Source organism: Gorilla gorilla, chromosome 21, assembly GCF_029281585.2.
Source record: "Gorilla gorilla gorilla isolate KB3781 chromosome 21, NHGRI_mGorGor1-v2.1_pri, whole genome shotgun sequence".
NCBI classification, from domain to species: domain Eukaryota; kingdom Metazoa; phylum Chordata; class Mammalia; order Primates; family Hominidae; genus Gorilla; species Gorilla gorilla.
The window spans coordinates 29,890,854-29,909,033 of record NC_073245.2 but is presented as its reverse complement, the minus strand read 5'-3'; the positions used below and the strand labels follow the sequence as shown (position 1 = coordinate 29,909,033).

At 45.1% G+C, this 18,180-nt stretch overlaps 1 protein-coding gene across 5 annotated transcripts in view; it reads right to left on the bottom strand.

Moving 5' to 3' along the window:
• RIN2 (Ras and Rab interactor 2) overlaps positions 1 to 18,180 on the bottom strand; it is a 246,307-nt gene that overhangs the window by 98,644 nt on the left and 129,483 nt on the right. For 4 of the 5 annotated variants that reach the window (XM_055372352.2, XM_055372353.2, XM_063702310.1 and 1 more), the window contains one exon: positions 14,170 to 14,262. In XM_055372352.2, the coding sequence (XP_055228327.2) occupies positions 14,170 to 14,226 (57 nt within the window). In that variant the 5' untranslated portion in view covers positions 14,227 to 14,262. Of the gene's footprint in view, positions 1 to 14,169; positions 14,263 to 17,050; positions 17,121 to 18,180 lie in introns of all 5 variants that reach the window. The other variant, XM_031004947.3, reaches the window with a different exon arrangement.

Genomic DNA, 18,180 nt, shown 5'->3' with positions numbered 1-18,180 from the left:
AATACATGATCACAATCTTCTTGCTTTCATTTCCTTTACGTCTGGAAAGCCTGATTCAGAGATAGTTGGAGAAACCTCAAAAAACAAAAATTTTATTTCCTAATTTACAGTGCAGACCAGGATTTCTCAACCTCAGCATTGTTAGAATTTGGGGCTAGATAATTCTTTGTCGTGGGGGCTGTCCTGGTCATTGGAGGAAGTTTGGCAGCATCTCTGGCGTCTGCCTACTAGAGACCAGTAGCACCCCCATCCCAGTGGTGGCAACCAAAAATATTTCCAGAGAACCAGTGGTCAAGGTGGAACCAGCTGTCCCGGAACAGAACCCCAAGTGACCTGTGTCTTTGAGACCCTGAAACAAGCCTAGAATCTGCAAGTAGAATGAGAAAGGAAGAAACGCCCCTGGCACGCTCCCAACAGAACATAAACAACACACACACAATGTAAACACCAATTATTCAAGGCCACTGGGGAACAGGTCTGAAATGACAGAACAGAAACCAGGATGCTGAAACTGCAAAAACGACGAAATGGCCCCCTCTTTCGACACACACGAGCGCTGGCTGCACCTCCACCAATGATCCCTCAAGCTTCCTTTATTTCCTCCCCTTCCAGATAAAGACCATCAAGCTACCCCTAGCAACAAATTACCCTCACTTCCTGACAACATCCTAGCCCTCCTGTAGAGTTACCCAAGAAAATACAGGATGCTAAGTTAAATTTAAATTTTATTTTATTTTATTTTATTTTTATTTATTTTATTTTTTTGAGACAGAGTCTCGCTCTGTTGCCCAGGCTGGAGTACAGTGGCACAATCTCGGCTCACGGCACGCTCCGCCTCCCGGGTTCATGCCATTCTCCTGCCTCAGCCTCCCGAGTAGCTGGGACTACAGGGGCCCGCCACCACGCATGGCTAATTTTTTGTGTTTTTAGTAGAGACGAGGTTTCACCGTGTTAGCCAGGATGGTCTCAATCTCCTGACCTTGTGATCCACCCACCTCGGCCTCCCAAAGTGCTGGGATTACAGGCGTGAGCCACCGCGCCCGGCCAAATTTAAATTTTAGATAAATAATGAATAATGTTTTTTAGCATAAGTATGTGCTAAATATTGCATAGGATATACTTATGCCATATCTGGAATTCAAGTTTCACTGGTGTCCTGTATATTTTATTTGCTAGATCTGCAACCCCACCTTCCTTAGAATTACCCAGCGCAAGCAGAAACCCTGTAATGAGCTCCCCCAGCTCCCTCGGACTGAGAACCTCCTATGCCTCTGTCAGTGGGCATTCTCTCTGTCTGCACAGGCTCATAAACCTAACTTTGAGGAAGGATGTCCTCCTGGTGGCCTTTGAGAAGAATCATCCCCACCTTTTGCTATAGGAAACTCAGAGATGGCCATCGGAAAGAGGTAGTGGTGGGTGGCCAGCAAAGGACAGCGGTGAGGGACAGGTGCAGTGGGAAAGTTCAGAGAGGCTCAGCTCACTAGCATCCAGCCCAGGGAGCACTCCATGGAAGGTGGTGGGAGGAGAGACTGCCTGAGTCTCATTTCTGAGCTGGCTGAGGCACACAGTCAGCATCTCAAGGACCCAAGGAGAGTCGGAGGAGTCCAATGAGTGCTGGGTCCTGTCTCTATGAAATTCCTCCGAAGTTTACATACAGTGTCCATGGAGCCACCACATACTTCACAAACTGTGTGGCAAGTTCCTCATGCCTCAGTTTTCTTAACTGCAAAAGGGGGATAATAATATTGTGAGGATTAAATAAGTTAATGGTTTTAAAGTGCTTAGAACAATGCCTGGAACAGTGTGTTTGCTCAATTTTTTTTTTTTTTTTTTTTGAGACAGAGTCTCGTTCTGTCGCCCAGGCTGAAGTGCAGCGGTGCCATCTTGGCTCATCACAACCTCCACCTCCCGGGTTCGAGTGATTCTCCTGCCTCAGCTTCCTGAGTAGCTGAGACTACAGGCGCCTGCACCACACCCGGCTAATTTTTGTGTCTGTAGTAGAGACGGGGTTTCACCATGTTGGCCGGGCTGGTCTCAAACTCCTAACCTCAAGTGATCTGCTGGCCTTGGCCTCCCAAAGAGCTGGGATTACAGGTGTAGGCCACCGCACCCGACCTGTTTATTAGATTAAACATAAATATTACAAAGTAATTGAATAAGGAAGAAGGCTGGGCTGTGCCTAGGGAGTGGCACCAAAATAGCTGATTTTACCTAAATGTCAAACAACAAAATGTCTGTTTTTTCCATTTGATCATTTGTTCCTTTGGCTAATGGCAGTGTATACCAACAATGGAGTTTGAGTGTTCATTTTCCCCAGGGTTTAGTTGGCGGGGGGAAGAGCCGCCCCTGAATCGTAGCACACTGATTGTGCTAGCACCCGTGGGTAAATGACAAGGTCGGGTGTTCGACGCTGGGTGGGGCACTTTTGCCAGTGCATGTTGCAGGGTTCTGTTCGGCTGAGTCACCCTGCCCCTGAGGATCTCCACCCGTGTATCTGTGTGCAGATGCTTTTGAGAAAGCAAATAAAATGTGGGGATGGGGGTGGGGGAAAGCAGACAGAAAAAGACACCAGTAATAACACCAAGGCTTGCAGAGTTATTGATTGAAATCATCAAAATACTGTATCTGACCAACAGACAGTTACAATCCAGCTGGTAAGGTGGTATCATTCCATTTTCCAGAGAAGGACATGAAGCTAGGTTGAGAATGAAGACGTTTCTATGCTTTCTGTATAGTCCCGTTCACTCATTGAAATACAGGGTCTGGAGCAGTGGTTCTCCCACCTGGGTGAACATCAGAATCACCAGGAGAGAGCTGGGCTTTATCCTGCAGTTTCTGATTCTCTGGGTCTGGAGTGGAATCCAAGAAGTACATTTCTTTTTTTTTTTTTTTTTTTTTTTTTTTTGAGACAGAGCTCTTGTTGCCCAGGCCAGAGTGCAATGGTGTGATCTCGGCTCACTGCAACCTCCGCCTCCCGGGTTCAAGCGATTCTCCTGCCTCAGCCTCCCAAGTAGCTGGGATTACAGGCATGCGCCACCACGCCCGGCTAATTTTGCATTTTTAGTAGAGACGAGGTTTATCCATGTTGATCAGGCTGGTCTGGGACTCCCGACCTGAGGACATCTGCCCACCTTGGACTCCCAAAGTGCTGGGATTACAGGCGTGAGCCACCACACCCGGCCTAATTTTTGTTGTTGTTTTTGTTTTTTCTTTTTTTTTAATGTAGTAGAGACAGGGTCTCCCTGTGTTGCCCAGGGTGGTCTCTAATTCCTGGGCTCAAGTGATCCTCCCACCTCGACCTCCCAAAGTGCTGGGATTACAGGTATGGGCCACTGTACCTGACTTTAGAATGGTTTTTATTTTTTTATTTTTTATTTTGAGACTCTGTTGCCCAGGCTGGAGTGCAGTGGCACAATCTCAGCTCACTGCAACCTCTGCCTCCTGGGTTCAAGCAATTCTCCTGCCTCACCTCCTGAGTAACTGGGACTATAGGCATGCACCACCACGCCTGACTAATTTTTGTATTTTTTGTAGAGTCAGGGTTTCACCATGTTGGCCAGGCTGGTCTTGAACTCCTGACCTCAAGTGATCTGCCAGCCTCAGCCTCCCAAAGTGCTGGGATTACAGGCATGAGCCATGATGCCCAGCCAGAATAGTTTTTAAATTGGGATTATTTTACATGAAAATCTAGATTTCTGGCCTCCCTCACTTGGAAAAAAACAAAAAACCCACATTCATTCTTGCATGACAAGAATTGGTTGGAACTGAGAGAGCAGTTTCTCCTTCTAGAAGGGACTTGTATGCTCCAGTTTTGTTACAGTCTCCACCAATCCCACCTGTCTGATGCCAGGCCCACTCACTCATTTTATTTCTGTTTGGCCCTGCAGGTTGTTGAGTTTGTGACTGAGCTGTTTTTCTATGTTGCGCTCTCTAAGATGTTCCCAGTGTAAGCCACAGCCTGATATTCACACCTTTGAGTAACTGCTCCTGAGGCTAGACTTATTGACTGGCTTCTAATGAATAGAATATAGCAGAAGTGATGGGGTACCATTCAAGAGTAGGTTATAAAAAGACTGTGACTTCCATCTCTCTTGCTCTCTCCTGTTTAATTTGCCATGTGAGGAAGCCATCTGCCATGTCCTAAGGCCACCCCTGTGGAGAGAACCATTTGACAATGGACCGAGACCTGCCAAGTTAGTTTGTAAGTGGATTCCTCACCAGTCAAGCCTTCAGATGAGACTATGACCCTGGCCACCAACTCCTCCCAAATCTCATAGTGACCTTGAGCTTGAGGCTGTCAGCTAAACTGCATTTAGATCTCTGACCCACAGAAAATGTGAGGTATGAATGTTTGCGGTTTGAAGTCACTAAGATTTTGGGTAATTAGTTACACAGCAATAGATAGTACAGCTTCAGATTATGTTGTGGAAATGGTTTTCTACATGCCACCATAAAGACATTTGAAAGATTTTATGCCGGGAAATTATTCTCCATCCAATTCACCTCGGACCACTGGACATATATATGTACATATCTGAGTTTAGGGATTAGAGCAACACCAAGAGCATCACTGTGAGGATTTTACACCATGAAAAAGAGCCCAGGAATCCTCTACCAGTATTTAAGTCAATAAACATAGAACTAGCTGTCACATAGTTCTTCAACCTCATTGAAGACATTTGATTTTTTAAGGCAAAAATCCTTGGTTGGGGATATTTGGGAACAAGGAAAGGAGAGGCATAATAGAAGTGGCTGGGAATAAACCATTTCAGCAGTAATTATTAAGAAACACTCAGACTTGGAAATAGATTAAAAAGGCGGGGCGTGTTTTTTCTGATAAAAAGTGTTTAGTGCTATGAATTTTCCTCTGATTGCTGCTTTAAATGTATACCATTGATTCTGATAGGTAGTGTTTTGATTATCATTTTGTATCATTTTTTTCTGTAATTCCAGTTTGTATTTCTGCTTTCACCCCAGAGTTGTTTATTAGAGGGTTTTAAAACTTCTAGATGAAAGGGCCTTTTTGTTTATTTGAGTTTGTCCTTTCATTGCCATGCTGGCACTTGATTTAACAAGTTTATCTATGGATTAGTTAATTGTCTAGAGGAATGTATCTGTGTTTGACTTATGTGGTATTAATGAAGAGATCAGACACAGTGAGGTTATATACCAGCCTGCAGATTTCTGTTCTGTAAAAAGGGAGAACACCAAAGGTTACAGTTTTATTGCCTTGTAGGATGTTACCAGTTTGGATTTTAACTCAGCAAACTTATCACAGACTGCCTTTCTAAGTTGACTACAAATACATCATTTGTCAAAGCATTTTTTGAACCAGTTTTACTATTTACTGGTTTCCTCATAAATGGGTGAGATAAAGCTTTGGCAGGTGTTCATTCTATATTGTACAAGAGTCATATTTTAACTTTTTGAAAATTTTACATTGACACAATAGTCCTTCAAAACTACATCTTCCTTCTTCGTATCCTTCTAATATGAAACTTAGAGCTACAAGGAAGCCTGGAGAAATACGTCATTGAGGGGAACCTGGGCAATCTGCTTCACTCCTGATTTTTAAACAAAGAAGTCCCCTGGTGAAGATGAGCATGTGCTGGAACGACACATGCTGTTAGCATCAGAAATGAATGGCCACAATGTACTGGAAAAACCACTTATAAAACCATGAAATCCATTGCTTTTTGAAAACATGAAGAGGAATTTCTGTTCGATAGGCTCATAGCATTCCTAGAAAGTCATGCCTTGGGGGCGCTGACTTGAGTCCTGGAAATGTTTGGAACAAATGGTGAGAGGCATGTGTGTGCATCCAAAAATAGCCAACAGGCTGGGCACCAAAGCTCATGCCTGTAATCCCAGCACTTTGGGAGGCTGAAGCAGGAGGGTCACTGGAGCCCAAGAGTTCAAGACCAGACGGGGCAATGAAGTGAGACCCTGTCTCTACAAAAACTAAAATAAAAGTTGCCAGGCATGGTGGCATGCATCTGTAGTCCTAGCTACTTGGGAGGCTGATGGGGGAAGATAGCTTGAGCCCAGGAGTTCCAGGCTGCAGTAAGCTATGTTCACACCACAGCCCTCCAGCCTGGGCAACAGAGTGAGATTCCAACTCAAAAAAAAAAAAAAAAAAAAAAAAGCAACAGCTCCTGCAGAGAGAGACCACCATTCTTATGACCTCTTCAGATGGAGTTTTCTGGGAGAGGGAGCTGGAAAAGGGGGAAGACAGTCACAGAAGAACCAGAGCAGGAGGTTATGTGGGGTCAGGAAGCCACAGAGCAATGTCAGATCAGGTCTGACTCCCATCCCTGCTATAGCCTAAACTGGGCCTCAGTTTCCCCATCTGTAAAAGGAAGGGATTTAGACCAGCTAAACCTTTGCTGTCCAGTCTGGCAGCTGCCGGCCACGTGTGGATACTGAGCACTTAAAAATGTAGCTGGTCTGGCTGGGTGTGGTGACACTCACCTGTAATCCCAGAACTTTAGGAGGCTGAAGCAGGAAGATCACTTGAGGTCAGGAATTAAAGAGCAGCCTGGCCAACATGGTGAAACTCTGTCTCTACTAAAAATCCAAAAAAGTTAGCTGGGCATGGTGGCGGTTCATCTGTAATCCCAGCTACTCAGGAGGCTGAGGCAGGAGAATCGCTTGAACTCAGAAGGCGGAGGTTGCAGTGAGCAGAGATTGTTCCACTGCACTCCAGTCTGGGTGACAGAGAGAGACTCTGTCTCAAAAACAACAACAACAACAAAATGTAGCTGGTCTGAATTGAGATATGCTGAGTGTAAAATACACACAGGGTTTCAAAGACATGGAATAATACATGTTTTCAACATGTACACAATAAATATATACCATTTTTGTCAGTAAAAAAAGTGGTACTAAAAAGAATGTGAAATATCTGATTAATACTTTTTTATATCTATCATGTGTTGACATGATGATATTTTGATATATTAGGTTAAATAAAATATATTATTAACATTAATTCCACTTGTTTTCCTTTTAAAGTTTTAAATGTGGCTACTAGAATGCTTAAAATTACATCTGTGGCTTACATTGTTTTCTATGGTGCTATTGTTTCTATGCTCTGAGGCCTCTCCAGGTGTCAGTGTCTATGAAGAATTTATTTATGGAAAACAAAAGACACATCCAGATACAGGTGTGAGGCATGCTTTGCAATACTATTATGAGTAAATTGTCACTGTGACTAAATCTCTACTCACTCTGCTGTTTCCACTGCAAGGTGCTGAGAGGCCTGTGGGCTGATACATTGTGGGGATGTGGACTCACTGGACAGTGGGCAGGTGATGTTCCGTCTACTCACAGTCCAGGGGATCTGCTGGGAGGCCAAGGGGGCAACATTCATCTCTATGGCTTTTGAGCATCCAGAGAACCATGTAAGGATTTGCTCAATGAAATTACTGACTAGCAGGAGTTGGAGGCCAGCCTGGCCAATGTGGAGAAACCCCGCCTCTACTAAAAATACAAAAAATTAGCCAGGTGTGGTGGCGCATGCCTGTAATCCCAGCTACTTGGGAGGCTGAGGCAGGAAAATTGATTGAACCTGGGAGCCGGAGGCTGCCGCGAGCCAAGATCATGTCACTGCACTCCAGCCTAGGCAACAGAGCAAGACTTTGTCTCAAAAAAAAATAAAAATAAAAATAAAAAAAATAAAAAAAGAAATTACTGACTAAAATGTGGTTTTTGATTCTATCCATTATTTTTCATGCCCCTGCAATCTCTGTCCACAGTACGTTGTTACTGTGCATGCAGATGAATGAATTTCCACTTATCTGGAAACAAAAAAATCTGAAAACTCCATTACTGGGAATCCCTGAGGCCTGAGATGTGCAGTTGTACCAGTTCTGGATGATTGAAAAATTTTCCTTGGCAGACAGAATTTTTGAAAATTGAATACTTTTTCAAATGCCAAGAAAAGACCAATAGTTGAGGGAACTCAGCTGAGGTCAAGTGAATCATCACCCACTGGTTCATCTATTCGGTATAGCCAGATTTCAGCAATGTAGTTTCTTCAAAGCTAGTCGCAGGTCTAGTCTTTGTGGTGTCAGAGAGCTCTTCTATTATTCTCTGAAATATGATGACAGGTTTTCTGTTTCTGAAACACAATCGTGATGCACCTTCTTATCCAACCTGTGAGACGTGACCAAAGAGGGCCTCTCAAGTTGGGCCTCTGCTGCTGGCCTGGGCCTTTGAATGACCCCAGTTGGTTCGTGAACCTAGGTTCAGGGATCCTTCTGCAGCATGAGTGGTTTTGAGGCCTGGGAGGGTAGGATCCCTGTAAGCTAAAACATGTTTTCTTCTTGGTCTAGTAAGAGCAACTGTCAACTCTCACCCTGTCCCAGAGGCCAAGGAAGGTTAGAAGGCAGCCACTTAGAAAGGGGGTACTCTACACACTTGAGGCTGGGGAGGGCAGGCTTGCTCAGGAAGCCCAAAGGTATGCCGGTAAGAAATTAGAACTGTCGACCGGACAATTCACCCTGGTTCTCTTCTGGCACCATTCTTTGCTATAAGAGGATCCCTCTCAGGATCATAGCCGTGATGACAAATGGAAAGAACAAATCCCTTATGGCAGAGTTATGAATTGAAGTTTATTTCCTGGCACTGCATTGAGACTACAGCTAGGCCTTCATACATAACATTTCTCCCACAGTTTGATCTTCAGACAAAACTAAAGGAAGATACCAGCCCAGCCCATGTGAGCTCTGTTGTCAGTGGATAAAGTGAGTCTAAAGCCTGGAAGGGTGGTTGGGAGGCTGATGGTGGGGAGGGGTAAGGGATAGGGTGGTGGGCAAGGCTGGAGGCAGGGATTGGTGGGTTTAGACCCCAGGAGAGACTCACGATGCTGCAGAGGCAGGACCAGTGGAGGAAGAGTTCCGGGAAAGTGGAAGCACAGCCTGAAAATCTTTGAATGTCAAGGTACAGACTTGGTCCTGTGCCCAGCAAGGAGCCAGGGTCTTCAAGCAGGTGACATGGATCAGTAGAAACATGTACAGTGTTGGTGTGGGTGGATTATAGGCATCATTTATAATGCCCACAATGGAAGAAGGAGAACCAAATGAAAGAATGAGAACCTAAACTGGATGGGGAGGATAATAACGAAAAAGAGGTCCAGTGATTGCCTTCCAATTATCTCTGCTTTACACAAAGTCACATGAGCACTAATAGCCAAGGGGATATAGGATAGGAAAGAAGGGCAAGGACAGGATATAGGACAGGAAAGGTGGTTATAGGACAGGAAAGAAAGGCAAGGACTTTGGAGACATGAGGAGGATTTAGGCCAGGGGTGGTGGCTCATGCCTGAAATCCCAGGGATTTGGGAAGTCAAGGCAGGAGGATTGCTTCAAGCTAGGAGTTTGAGACCAGCCTGGGCAACACAGAGAATCCATCTCTATTTTTTTAAAAAGAGAAGTTATTTAAAAATTTTAAAAAAAATTTTTAAAGAGGAGGATTTGCCAGCACTGGGAGCCTGGATGGTAGGGAGAGTGGGGGTGGCTTGGGGGAAGCTATGGAATTCAGGGAAAGGGGGGATCAAAGATAACTTTGAGCATCTCTGCCCCTAATTCAAGACTACCAATAGCTTTCCCAGCCTAGATGACATCTTTCTTATACAAACTCTTTCGTTCAATATACCTTTGAAATGTGATAGCAGTAGGTGTTCACATTTATTACTTAAAAGCAGGTAACTTTGGCTACCATGTCTAGGGTGTTACCCCTTCTCCCCTACCACGTGTTTTGTTGTTGTTTTTGTTGTTTTTTTGAGACACAGTCTTGCTCTGTTGCCCAGGCTGGAGTGTGGTGGCACCATCTTGGCTCAGTGCAACCTCCATCTCTTGGGTTCAAGCCATTCTCCTGCCTCAGCCTCCTGAGTAGCTGGAAATACAGGCGCCCATCATCACACCTGGCTAATTTTTGTATTTTTAGTGGAGACAGATTTCACCATGTTGGCCAGGCTGGTTTCAAACTCCTGACCTCAAGTGATCTGCCCGCCTTGCCCTCTCAAAATGCTACAATTTACAGGTGTGAGCCATGGCGCCCAGCTCTGCCATGTGTTTTGTGGAGCAGGAAGATACCACTTTTCCCAGATGGTTGTGGAAAATTAACAATGGTGCTGTGAGTGACTGGAGAATGGGTTTATCTGCATGGATGGATGTGGTCGGAGCTTCTGGGATGCGATTCCACAGTAACCACAGGGCATCTCAGTGATCCCAGAATGCTCAGATAATCTGTGTGTTATCCACGCACCTCATGTCCTCCAGCCTATCTGAGTCATGTCCATGAGCCAGGACAGATGGGAAACCACAAATCACTAGTAGTGCTAACTACTAGTGGTTAGCAACTCTGGCTTAGAAACACAAACTGGATGGGGAGGATAATGATGAAAAAGAGGTCCAATGATTGCCTTCCAATTATCTGTGCTTTACACAAAGTCACATGAGCACTAATAGCCAAGAGAGGGATAATACTCATGTGGAATTCAGCTGTGAGCCAAGAATGTGACCAGGAAACCTCACGCTTTATGAAAGCATCCTCTCCAATTGTATGGCATCACTGGTATCTGCTGAGAAGTGCGTTGCGGTAGCATCAAGAGTCACTCCAAAACTTAGCTCCAACCATCTTCCTAAATGGTATAATGTCGGCCTCAGCTCTCAAGTCGAAGGCCGCTTCCTTGGGAAAGATTTCTCTGGAACCCCAGATTAGGTTATATATTCTCAGGGCTCCTTTTACATCTCCCATGAAGCATTTTTAAAAAATGATTTATAATTATGTGTCTGGTGCTGTGATTATTTGATTAATATCTTTATTTGCTACCAGACTGAAAGCTCCATGAGGTTAGGAGTGGCTTCTGCTTTTTCTCTCCCTGGCCACATACACAGCTTGGCTGCTCATGGGCACTTAATAGGTGAGAACTGAAATAAAGCATGGTGAGTCAGAGCAGGGCCAGTGGGTCCCAGAAGGTGGCCACTGGGTGACAATCCATCTCAGCACCAAACTCCCCTCCAGCTTGTTACAAATGAACCTGCAAAGAATCAGTACTGAATGTCCAAAGGGCAGTTCACTTCTCCTCACAGAGAACTACATGTGAATATTGGTGACTAATTACGGAATAATTGTTACAGCAAAGAATAACCATGTCTAGAAGGAAGAGGAAGGAGGCTGGGTGCGGTGGCTCACGCCTGTAATCCCAGCACTTTGGGAGGCCAGGGTGGGAGGATTGCTTGAGCCTGGGAGCTCCAAGAAAGAAAGAAAGAGGAAAGAAAGAAGTATAAAGTAACTATATCATTTACATGGAGCATCTGACTTAAATAAATTAAACAAGGCTGGGCGTGGTGGCTCATGCCTGTAATCCCAGCATTTTGGGGGCTGAGGCGGGTGGATCACGAGGTTAGGAGTTCGAGATCAGCACGGCCAAGATGGTGAAACCCCGTCTCTACTAAAAATACAAAAATTAGCTGGGTGTGGTGGCAGGCGCCTGTAATCCCAGCTGCTCGGGAGGCTGAGGCAGAGAATCGCTTGAACCCGGGAGGCAGAGGTTGCAGTGAGCCGAGATCGCACCACTGCACACCAGCCTAGGTGAAAGAATGAGGCTCTGTCTCAAAATAAATAAATAAATAAATTAATGAATTAAACAATTTAAACTCTGCCAAAAACACAAAATTACAGACAAGTTAAATAGTGCAGGCGCCTTTGCCAATATTTTCATGGGTATTTGACCCAGGAGAGGTTACATGGCAGATCTCACCCTTGGCGGGGTCAGGCAGGCCTCTCACCTCTCACCTGATTGGTTCTTTCCTATAGCATAGCCCGGAAATACAAGTCAATGACTTAACTGCTGTCCCACTGAAAACTCAAATAAAAACAAATATGATTTTCTTAGAACTGCAGGAAAAACTGGCTACAATGGACGTGATGATAGGTAGTACATTGGGCCCCTCAGGGCACCTTCCTAAGAAATGTTCAAAGGCAACTTTATACTCCATTTTCTTCTTCTTCTTCTTTTTTTAGATGGAGTCTTGCTCTGTTGCCCAGGCTGGAGTGCAGTGGTGCGATGTTGGCTCACTGCAACCTCCACCTCCCAGGTTCAAACGATTCTCCTGCTTCAGCCTCCTAAGTAGCTGGGATTACAGGTGCAGGCCACCACACCCAGCTAAGTTTTGTATTTTTAGTAGAGATGGGGTTTCGCCATGTTGGCCAGGCTTGTCTCGAACTCCTGACCTCAAGTTATCCGCCCACCTCGGCCTCCCAAAGTGCTGGAATTACAGGCATGAAACACCATGGCTGGCCTCCATTTTCTTCTTTTGCCTTGACTTTAAAATCTAACTACTATGTAAGATACAGCTCCACTGTGCTTCCTGACCATCATAAGGTGGTAATTATGGACTAGCCAATATTTAGGCTGATCTAGACAGTGCTTTGGGTTAAGGAGAGGTTTTGGATCATCCCTCTTAACAGGGGGAAATAAATATCTCAGCATCAGATGCAACTCAGGAACCTGGAGGATGACAATCGGGCAACCTGGTGGGCTTAGCTCTTGATTTGCAGGGGACTTGAGGAGCTCCTTACTCTCATTTGCCTCCAATGGGTGGAGGTTATACAGGTTTGATCAAAACTGAGTAAATCATTTGAGAACTGAGACTACTTTGTCCACAAAGCTTAACTATTAGGATTGATAATTGAGACCATCTGTGTCAACATAACGTAACTCATTCTTCCAGGATCTTCTTGCCCAGAAAATTAAGGCTGTAAACCAATAAATAACTTCACTGTTTGTTGCAGGAAATGTCTACACACTAATTTGTCCTGGCAAGCAATTTGCTCACCTGGGAAAACAGCTCACTTATCAAACAAGGGTTTACTTGTCAAGAGCCACTTCAATATCCTAGTCTTGCTGTATCCACCAGTCCCAAGCTATTGTGGCATAGACGTCACTGAAATCAAATTAGTTCTCCAACTTGAAAAATGCAGCTTGAAGGACTTAGGCCTAGATCCCCGAATCCTATAAATCTGCCTCTTAATCTCCCCTGGCTTAGACATGAATAAGACTGTGTCCTGGTGATGTTCTTCCTTATTTCAGTAAATCTCATGAACTTTGCTTTATCAGCAGGTTCTTCTGATGGTTTTTTTTTTGTAGAGTCAACAGTTGACACAATATATCAGTTTTGGTCTCTTGGAAACAGGAAACATGTAAATAAGTGTTAATAGATACTTCCAACCCATAAAGGTTGGTTAATTGTTAAACATAGTCACTTGTCCTCGGTAATAAAATCTCCTCCGTCTTCCTCCTCTGAGGACAAGACCTGGTGTTGCAACACTGCCTATGACAGATTTCAAGTGCATATTTTACTTCCATTTTTCTACCTTTTTAAACATAATTCTGTATTTTCAAAATTTTCTATACTGAGGATGCCTTAATTCGAGGGTGAATGAAAGGAAACAAAGCAAAAAGCCACAAGAGGGGAATTGATTCCCAAGTGTAAATCAGAAGCGACCACCAAGTCTTCATTAAATACACACACACAGAGTACATAAAACACCCATTTAAAATCTTATCTCATTAAGCTAGCAAGGTAATTTAGTCCCATTAACATCAATATGAACGCAGAAGAGTTAGACAGTTATAATCATGCTTCCTCATTATCATAAGAAGCCTTTGGGGATGTTTGATAAAATATACCAGAAAATAATATTTCATCATTCTAAGGTGTGGTCCAGGAAGCTGTTTTTTGTTTGTTTGTTTGTTTGTTTGTTTTGGAGCCCTTCAGTGATTCATACAAACAAGCCAAGGAGAGAACACATGGACGACAGCATTGATTCACTGGAAAGCAAAGTACAGCTTCCACCATAAAACCCTGCAGCTGAAAAAGGACAAACTGAGCAGCTCTCAAATAAAGACAGCCTCAGCCGTCTTGCACAGCATGGCCCCTCTCCGTGCCCGAGTCCTGTGCCTGTATGAAAGCACTAAATCACAGACCCCGCAACCTGTTATAAGCCCTGGTAACAATCAGCAGCTGGGCTCGGGCAAGCTCCCTTAGCCGGTGCTGGCTCAGAGAGCAGACTTCCCTCAGCAGCTCCATGGAGCACCGCAGCTCCCAGGCTCAGGCAGCAAGCCGACGAGTTGAGATCCCAATCAAGGCTTCCTTTTACCTTAAAGAAACTTCCTCGCTTGTCCAGACCGCGGGCGCCCATGGTCCAAGCTGTCATTTCCCCCAGCGAGGCTCCACTGCACGCCGGGGACTCCTGAAGGTAGAGACATTTTTAATGGTTAGTCCAGCCTGTAGGAAATTCCTTTCTAAGCCACAGAACACTCACAACAACAGTCCTGCCAAGATCTTTTCCGTCAACAACACAGTGCCATTTATTTCCCACCAAGCCCTTACATCTCCCTTCAGCCCAATTTCCTGTCCCCACCAGCGCAGTTCCTAGACTGCCCCACCTCGCCAGCCCACCTCCCACCTCTGCCGCTGACGTAGAAGGTCCTTGGGACTTCAGGAAGCCTAATGATTACTTTGTGTGTTTCACCACCTGCTGAAATGTGAACAGACCCAATATTAGATGTCCCCATCATCTGCACTGGAAGTTTATAGATTGAATGTGGCTGATCACAGAGGGACAGCTGAAGAAGGAGGTTCTGTACATCCCAGGAAATCCTGCTGGAAGGGGGTGAGGTCATCCTTAGCTCTGCTGGCCTCTCCCCCAGGCAAGGTCAACAGAAGGGCACTGGGAAGAAATTGCTCTATTTTTCCCTTAGAAATCAGAAATATTTGGATAAAATCCTGTCACTGTTTACAGGGATCAGTTCACAGAAGAGGACAACATGTAAACAGCTTCACGATCATCCACAAAAGGGGAGCTGAACATAGAGGAAAACTCAGAGGCAGGGTAACAACACAGTTCTGAATTCTAACTGTAGCTTTTTGGGCTTGGAATTTCCCCTGCTAGGGCATCAGATCCCAATAATTCTTCCCTTTGGGTCACAAAGCCTTCAACATTCAGTTCTAAGTTAAACATATACACACCTCTGCCAGCTGACCTGGCTCAGGCCTTCACGCATTGAGGGGGGCCTGGGGGAGCACCCCCAAACCCTTCCTTACCCAGTGACTGTCCCAGGATCAAGTATAAAACCACCCTGTCTCTCCTCATTCATCCCTTCTCGCCATAACATGCACAGGAGGTGGCTCATGCCAACCGTGATGGACACAGAGGAAGGCCAGTGAAGGGAATAGTGAGACTGTCTCTTGCACCATCAAGGAATATTCAAAGTGGTTCAGCTGCAGGGGTGGGTAGGCACTGAAGCTAAGGCAGCTGCTGCTGCAGGTTCACTGAGGCTGTTTCATTATTAGCTGAGTGGCAGAGAGCCAGCGACACAAACAGGACATTGAGGGCGATGTTTAGGGATGTTTCAACAAGTGGAAAAGCATGAATCTATAGCTGAGAAGTGCATATCAGTGAGTGAGCAAGGATCTGCAGAGAGGTTTTTTTCGGCCCCACGATTTACACCCCTGCTTGCACTCACAGTGAGTTGTGATGACCTGTGCACGGAATCCCATCTAGAAAACAATAATGACACAGAGCATCCCACCCCTCCTTCCAGAGCCATTGTCTCTTTGTGTCAGTGCTCCGTGCTGTGGCCACTTTAAAGATTTGACGGTGTCTTCCCTGTGTTTCTTTCCACTTGTGATCCTGCTGGGATGAAGGCCAATGTTCCAGAAACCTCCTGAGAAGGCAGTGTGCAATTTTGCTCACTCTAGAAGTTCAGGTTCTGGGGTTCATCACTCATTAGCAAAGGCCACAGGTTGGAGCAACTCCAGAAAGAAATCACAGTGCCATGCTCAGAACTAGGGATGGAATGGGAGCCACACTGTCACCTTGGGGAGCAAACCATGACCTGTTTAGACCCAGAAGCACACAAATAAAAAAGCATACCCTGTTTTAAACCAGGCCAAATGTCTGGAATTCTTTTTATTTCAGACATTTCTTCGGCAGGGGATTTGATGTCACCTGGCAGTTCAGGAATTGCTAAACGAGAGCCAAGACTTCATTCCTCATCCAGACTTAAGTTTCTTTGTTCTGTTCTGAAGTTTTCCATATACAAACTCTTTCTGATGAGCCAGGGCAGACAGGGAATTTTGCCTACAGCATTGGAGCAGTTTAGGTTCCAGAAATGTACTAGTTTATTTTAATTAGCTGCCTGAAAACTGCATGTGTACCCTTTAACCTCCAGCAGTCCTCAATTCACCATCCAGTTTGAATTCTGCTCAGGGCAGGCAGATCCATCACATTTCAAAAGATGCAGGTGGCATCTCTCCTTCATAAGCTGCTCCAAGAGGGAGATGAGAGCAGGTGACAGGAACACACTGCCAGGTGCAGCTGCAGGTACATCCCATGGGATTAAATGCTGGTGGCCATCCAATAGTTCAAGCAGACAGTACATAGCTTATTATTATTTTAAAAAATAAAGTCCTTGGCCAGAAAAATAAAGTTCTTGGTCTGTGCAGTGGCTCATGACCAGCACTTTGGGAAGCCAAGGCAGGAGAATCACTTGAATCCTGCAGTTTAAGACTAGTCTGGGCAACATAGCGAGACCTTGTCTCTAAAAAAAATTAAAAAAAAAAAATAGATGGGCATGGTGGCATGCTCCTGTGGTCCCAGCTACTCAGGAGGGAGGTTCACTTGAGCCCAGGAGATTGAGGCTGCAGTGAGCCATGATCGCACCACTGCACTTCGGCCTGAGCGACAGAGTAACACTCTGTCTCAAAAAAAAAAAAAAAAAAAAAAAAAAATTCTTCAGGGCCCCAAAGGAGTTCTGGTTTAAGATCTTTCTGTAGTAGCTATAGTTAGCTATAGTTTTCTTCCCCAAACCATAACCTTAGACACCTTGACTCAATATTGACAGCAATTTAATACAATTTAAAACGATAACTTCTCTTCACCTGCGCTTCCCCACGCCTCCCCACAGATGTCACCCCAGCAGCTTCATCCTAAAACCACCCCAGTAACAGGCTAGACTAAGAAACAAAAAGGGTACCGTAGTTTGAGAGGCTGTGAAATTCCTCCAGACTTGTACCGGTTGGAAGCTTGTTCTTTTCCTGGCTTCCCTGAAGGGTAAAGTGGATTCTTGAGAAAATGAGTCCAACACGTCCAGTAGATGTTTCCAGATACTAGCTAAAAGCTAGCAAAAAAAAAAAAAAAAAAAAAGAAGAAGAAGAAGAAGGCAGCCCTCATAGGACTAAGGACACTGCAAACATTTGGGAGCTGCCAAGCCCTTTCAACAACACCACTGAAAGAATGTAAACGGAGCTGGTTGCGTTGGTCGGCGCTAATGGACAAAGGCAGGAAGTGACTATTCCTCATTCTCCTAGAGACACCAGCCTCTGTCACTTTATAGTAAACTCAGTGGTGGCTTTCCGTGTGGCCCCAAGAGCGACTGCTGTGGTAAAGCAAAGTCTGTCCTTAAAAAGCAGAAAGGATTCCTGCGTCCCCTGGCTGGGCTCCAGGCTGCACTGCCTGCCTGCTATGTGAGACCGCTGGAGGCTGGCTCCCCAACCCATTCTACCGACAGCCACTGAGGCCAGGAGCTGAGACTGCCACCTGGACCCTGGCTGTGGGCTGGCTGACTGGGGATGAAACACAGAGTCCCCGATTTCCATTTCACTGATCAATGGAACTGGGTTGAGTCACTGGCATTTTCCCAGCTTTTGCTGTGCCGGGCCACAGGCCAGATCTTGGCAAGACAGAGAGCTTGAGAAGGATTAAGGACAGGCCTGTTCCCTCCTCTGCCCTCCCCCCTCGCCTATTCCCCGCCCACCTCTACTCTCCCTTCCCCACCCTTCCCATCCCCTCCGCTCCTCTCCTCTTCTCTTAATTTCTTTAGTCCAATGTAACCTTCCTATTTTGGGGGAAGGATTTTATTTTATTAATTGACCAGTAAAAATTGTATATATTTATGGTATACAACATGACATCGTGAAATATATAGGTATACATATTGCAGAATGGCTAAGTGAAGCTAATTAACATATGCATTACCTCATATGCTTTTTTTTGTCCTGAGTGCACTTGTGCACTTACAATCTCCTCTCTTCGAAAATTTTCTTTTCTTTTCGTTTTTTTTTTTGTTTGTTTGCTTGTATTTCTTTTTTGAGACAGGGTCTTACT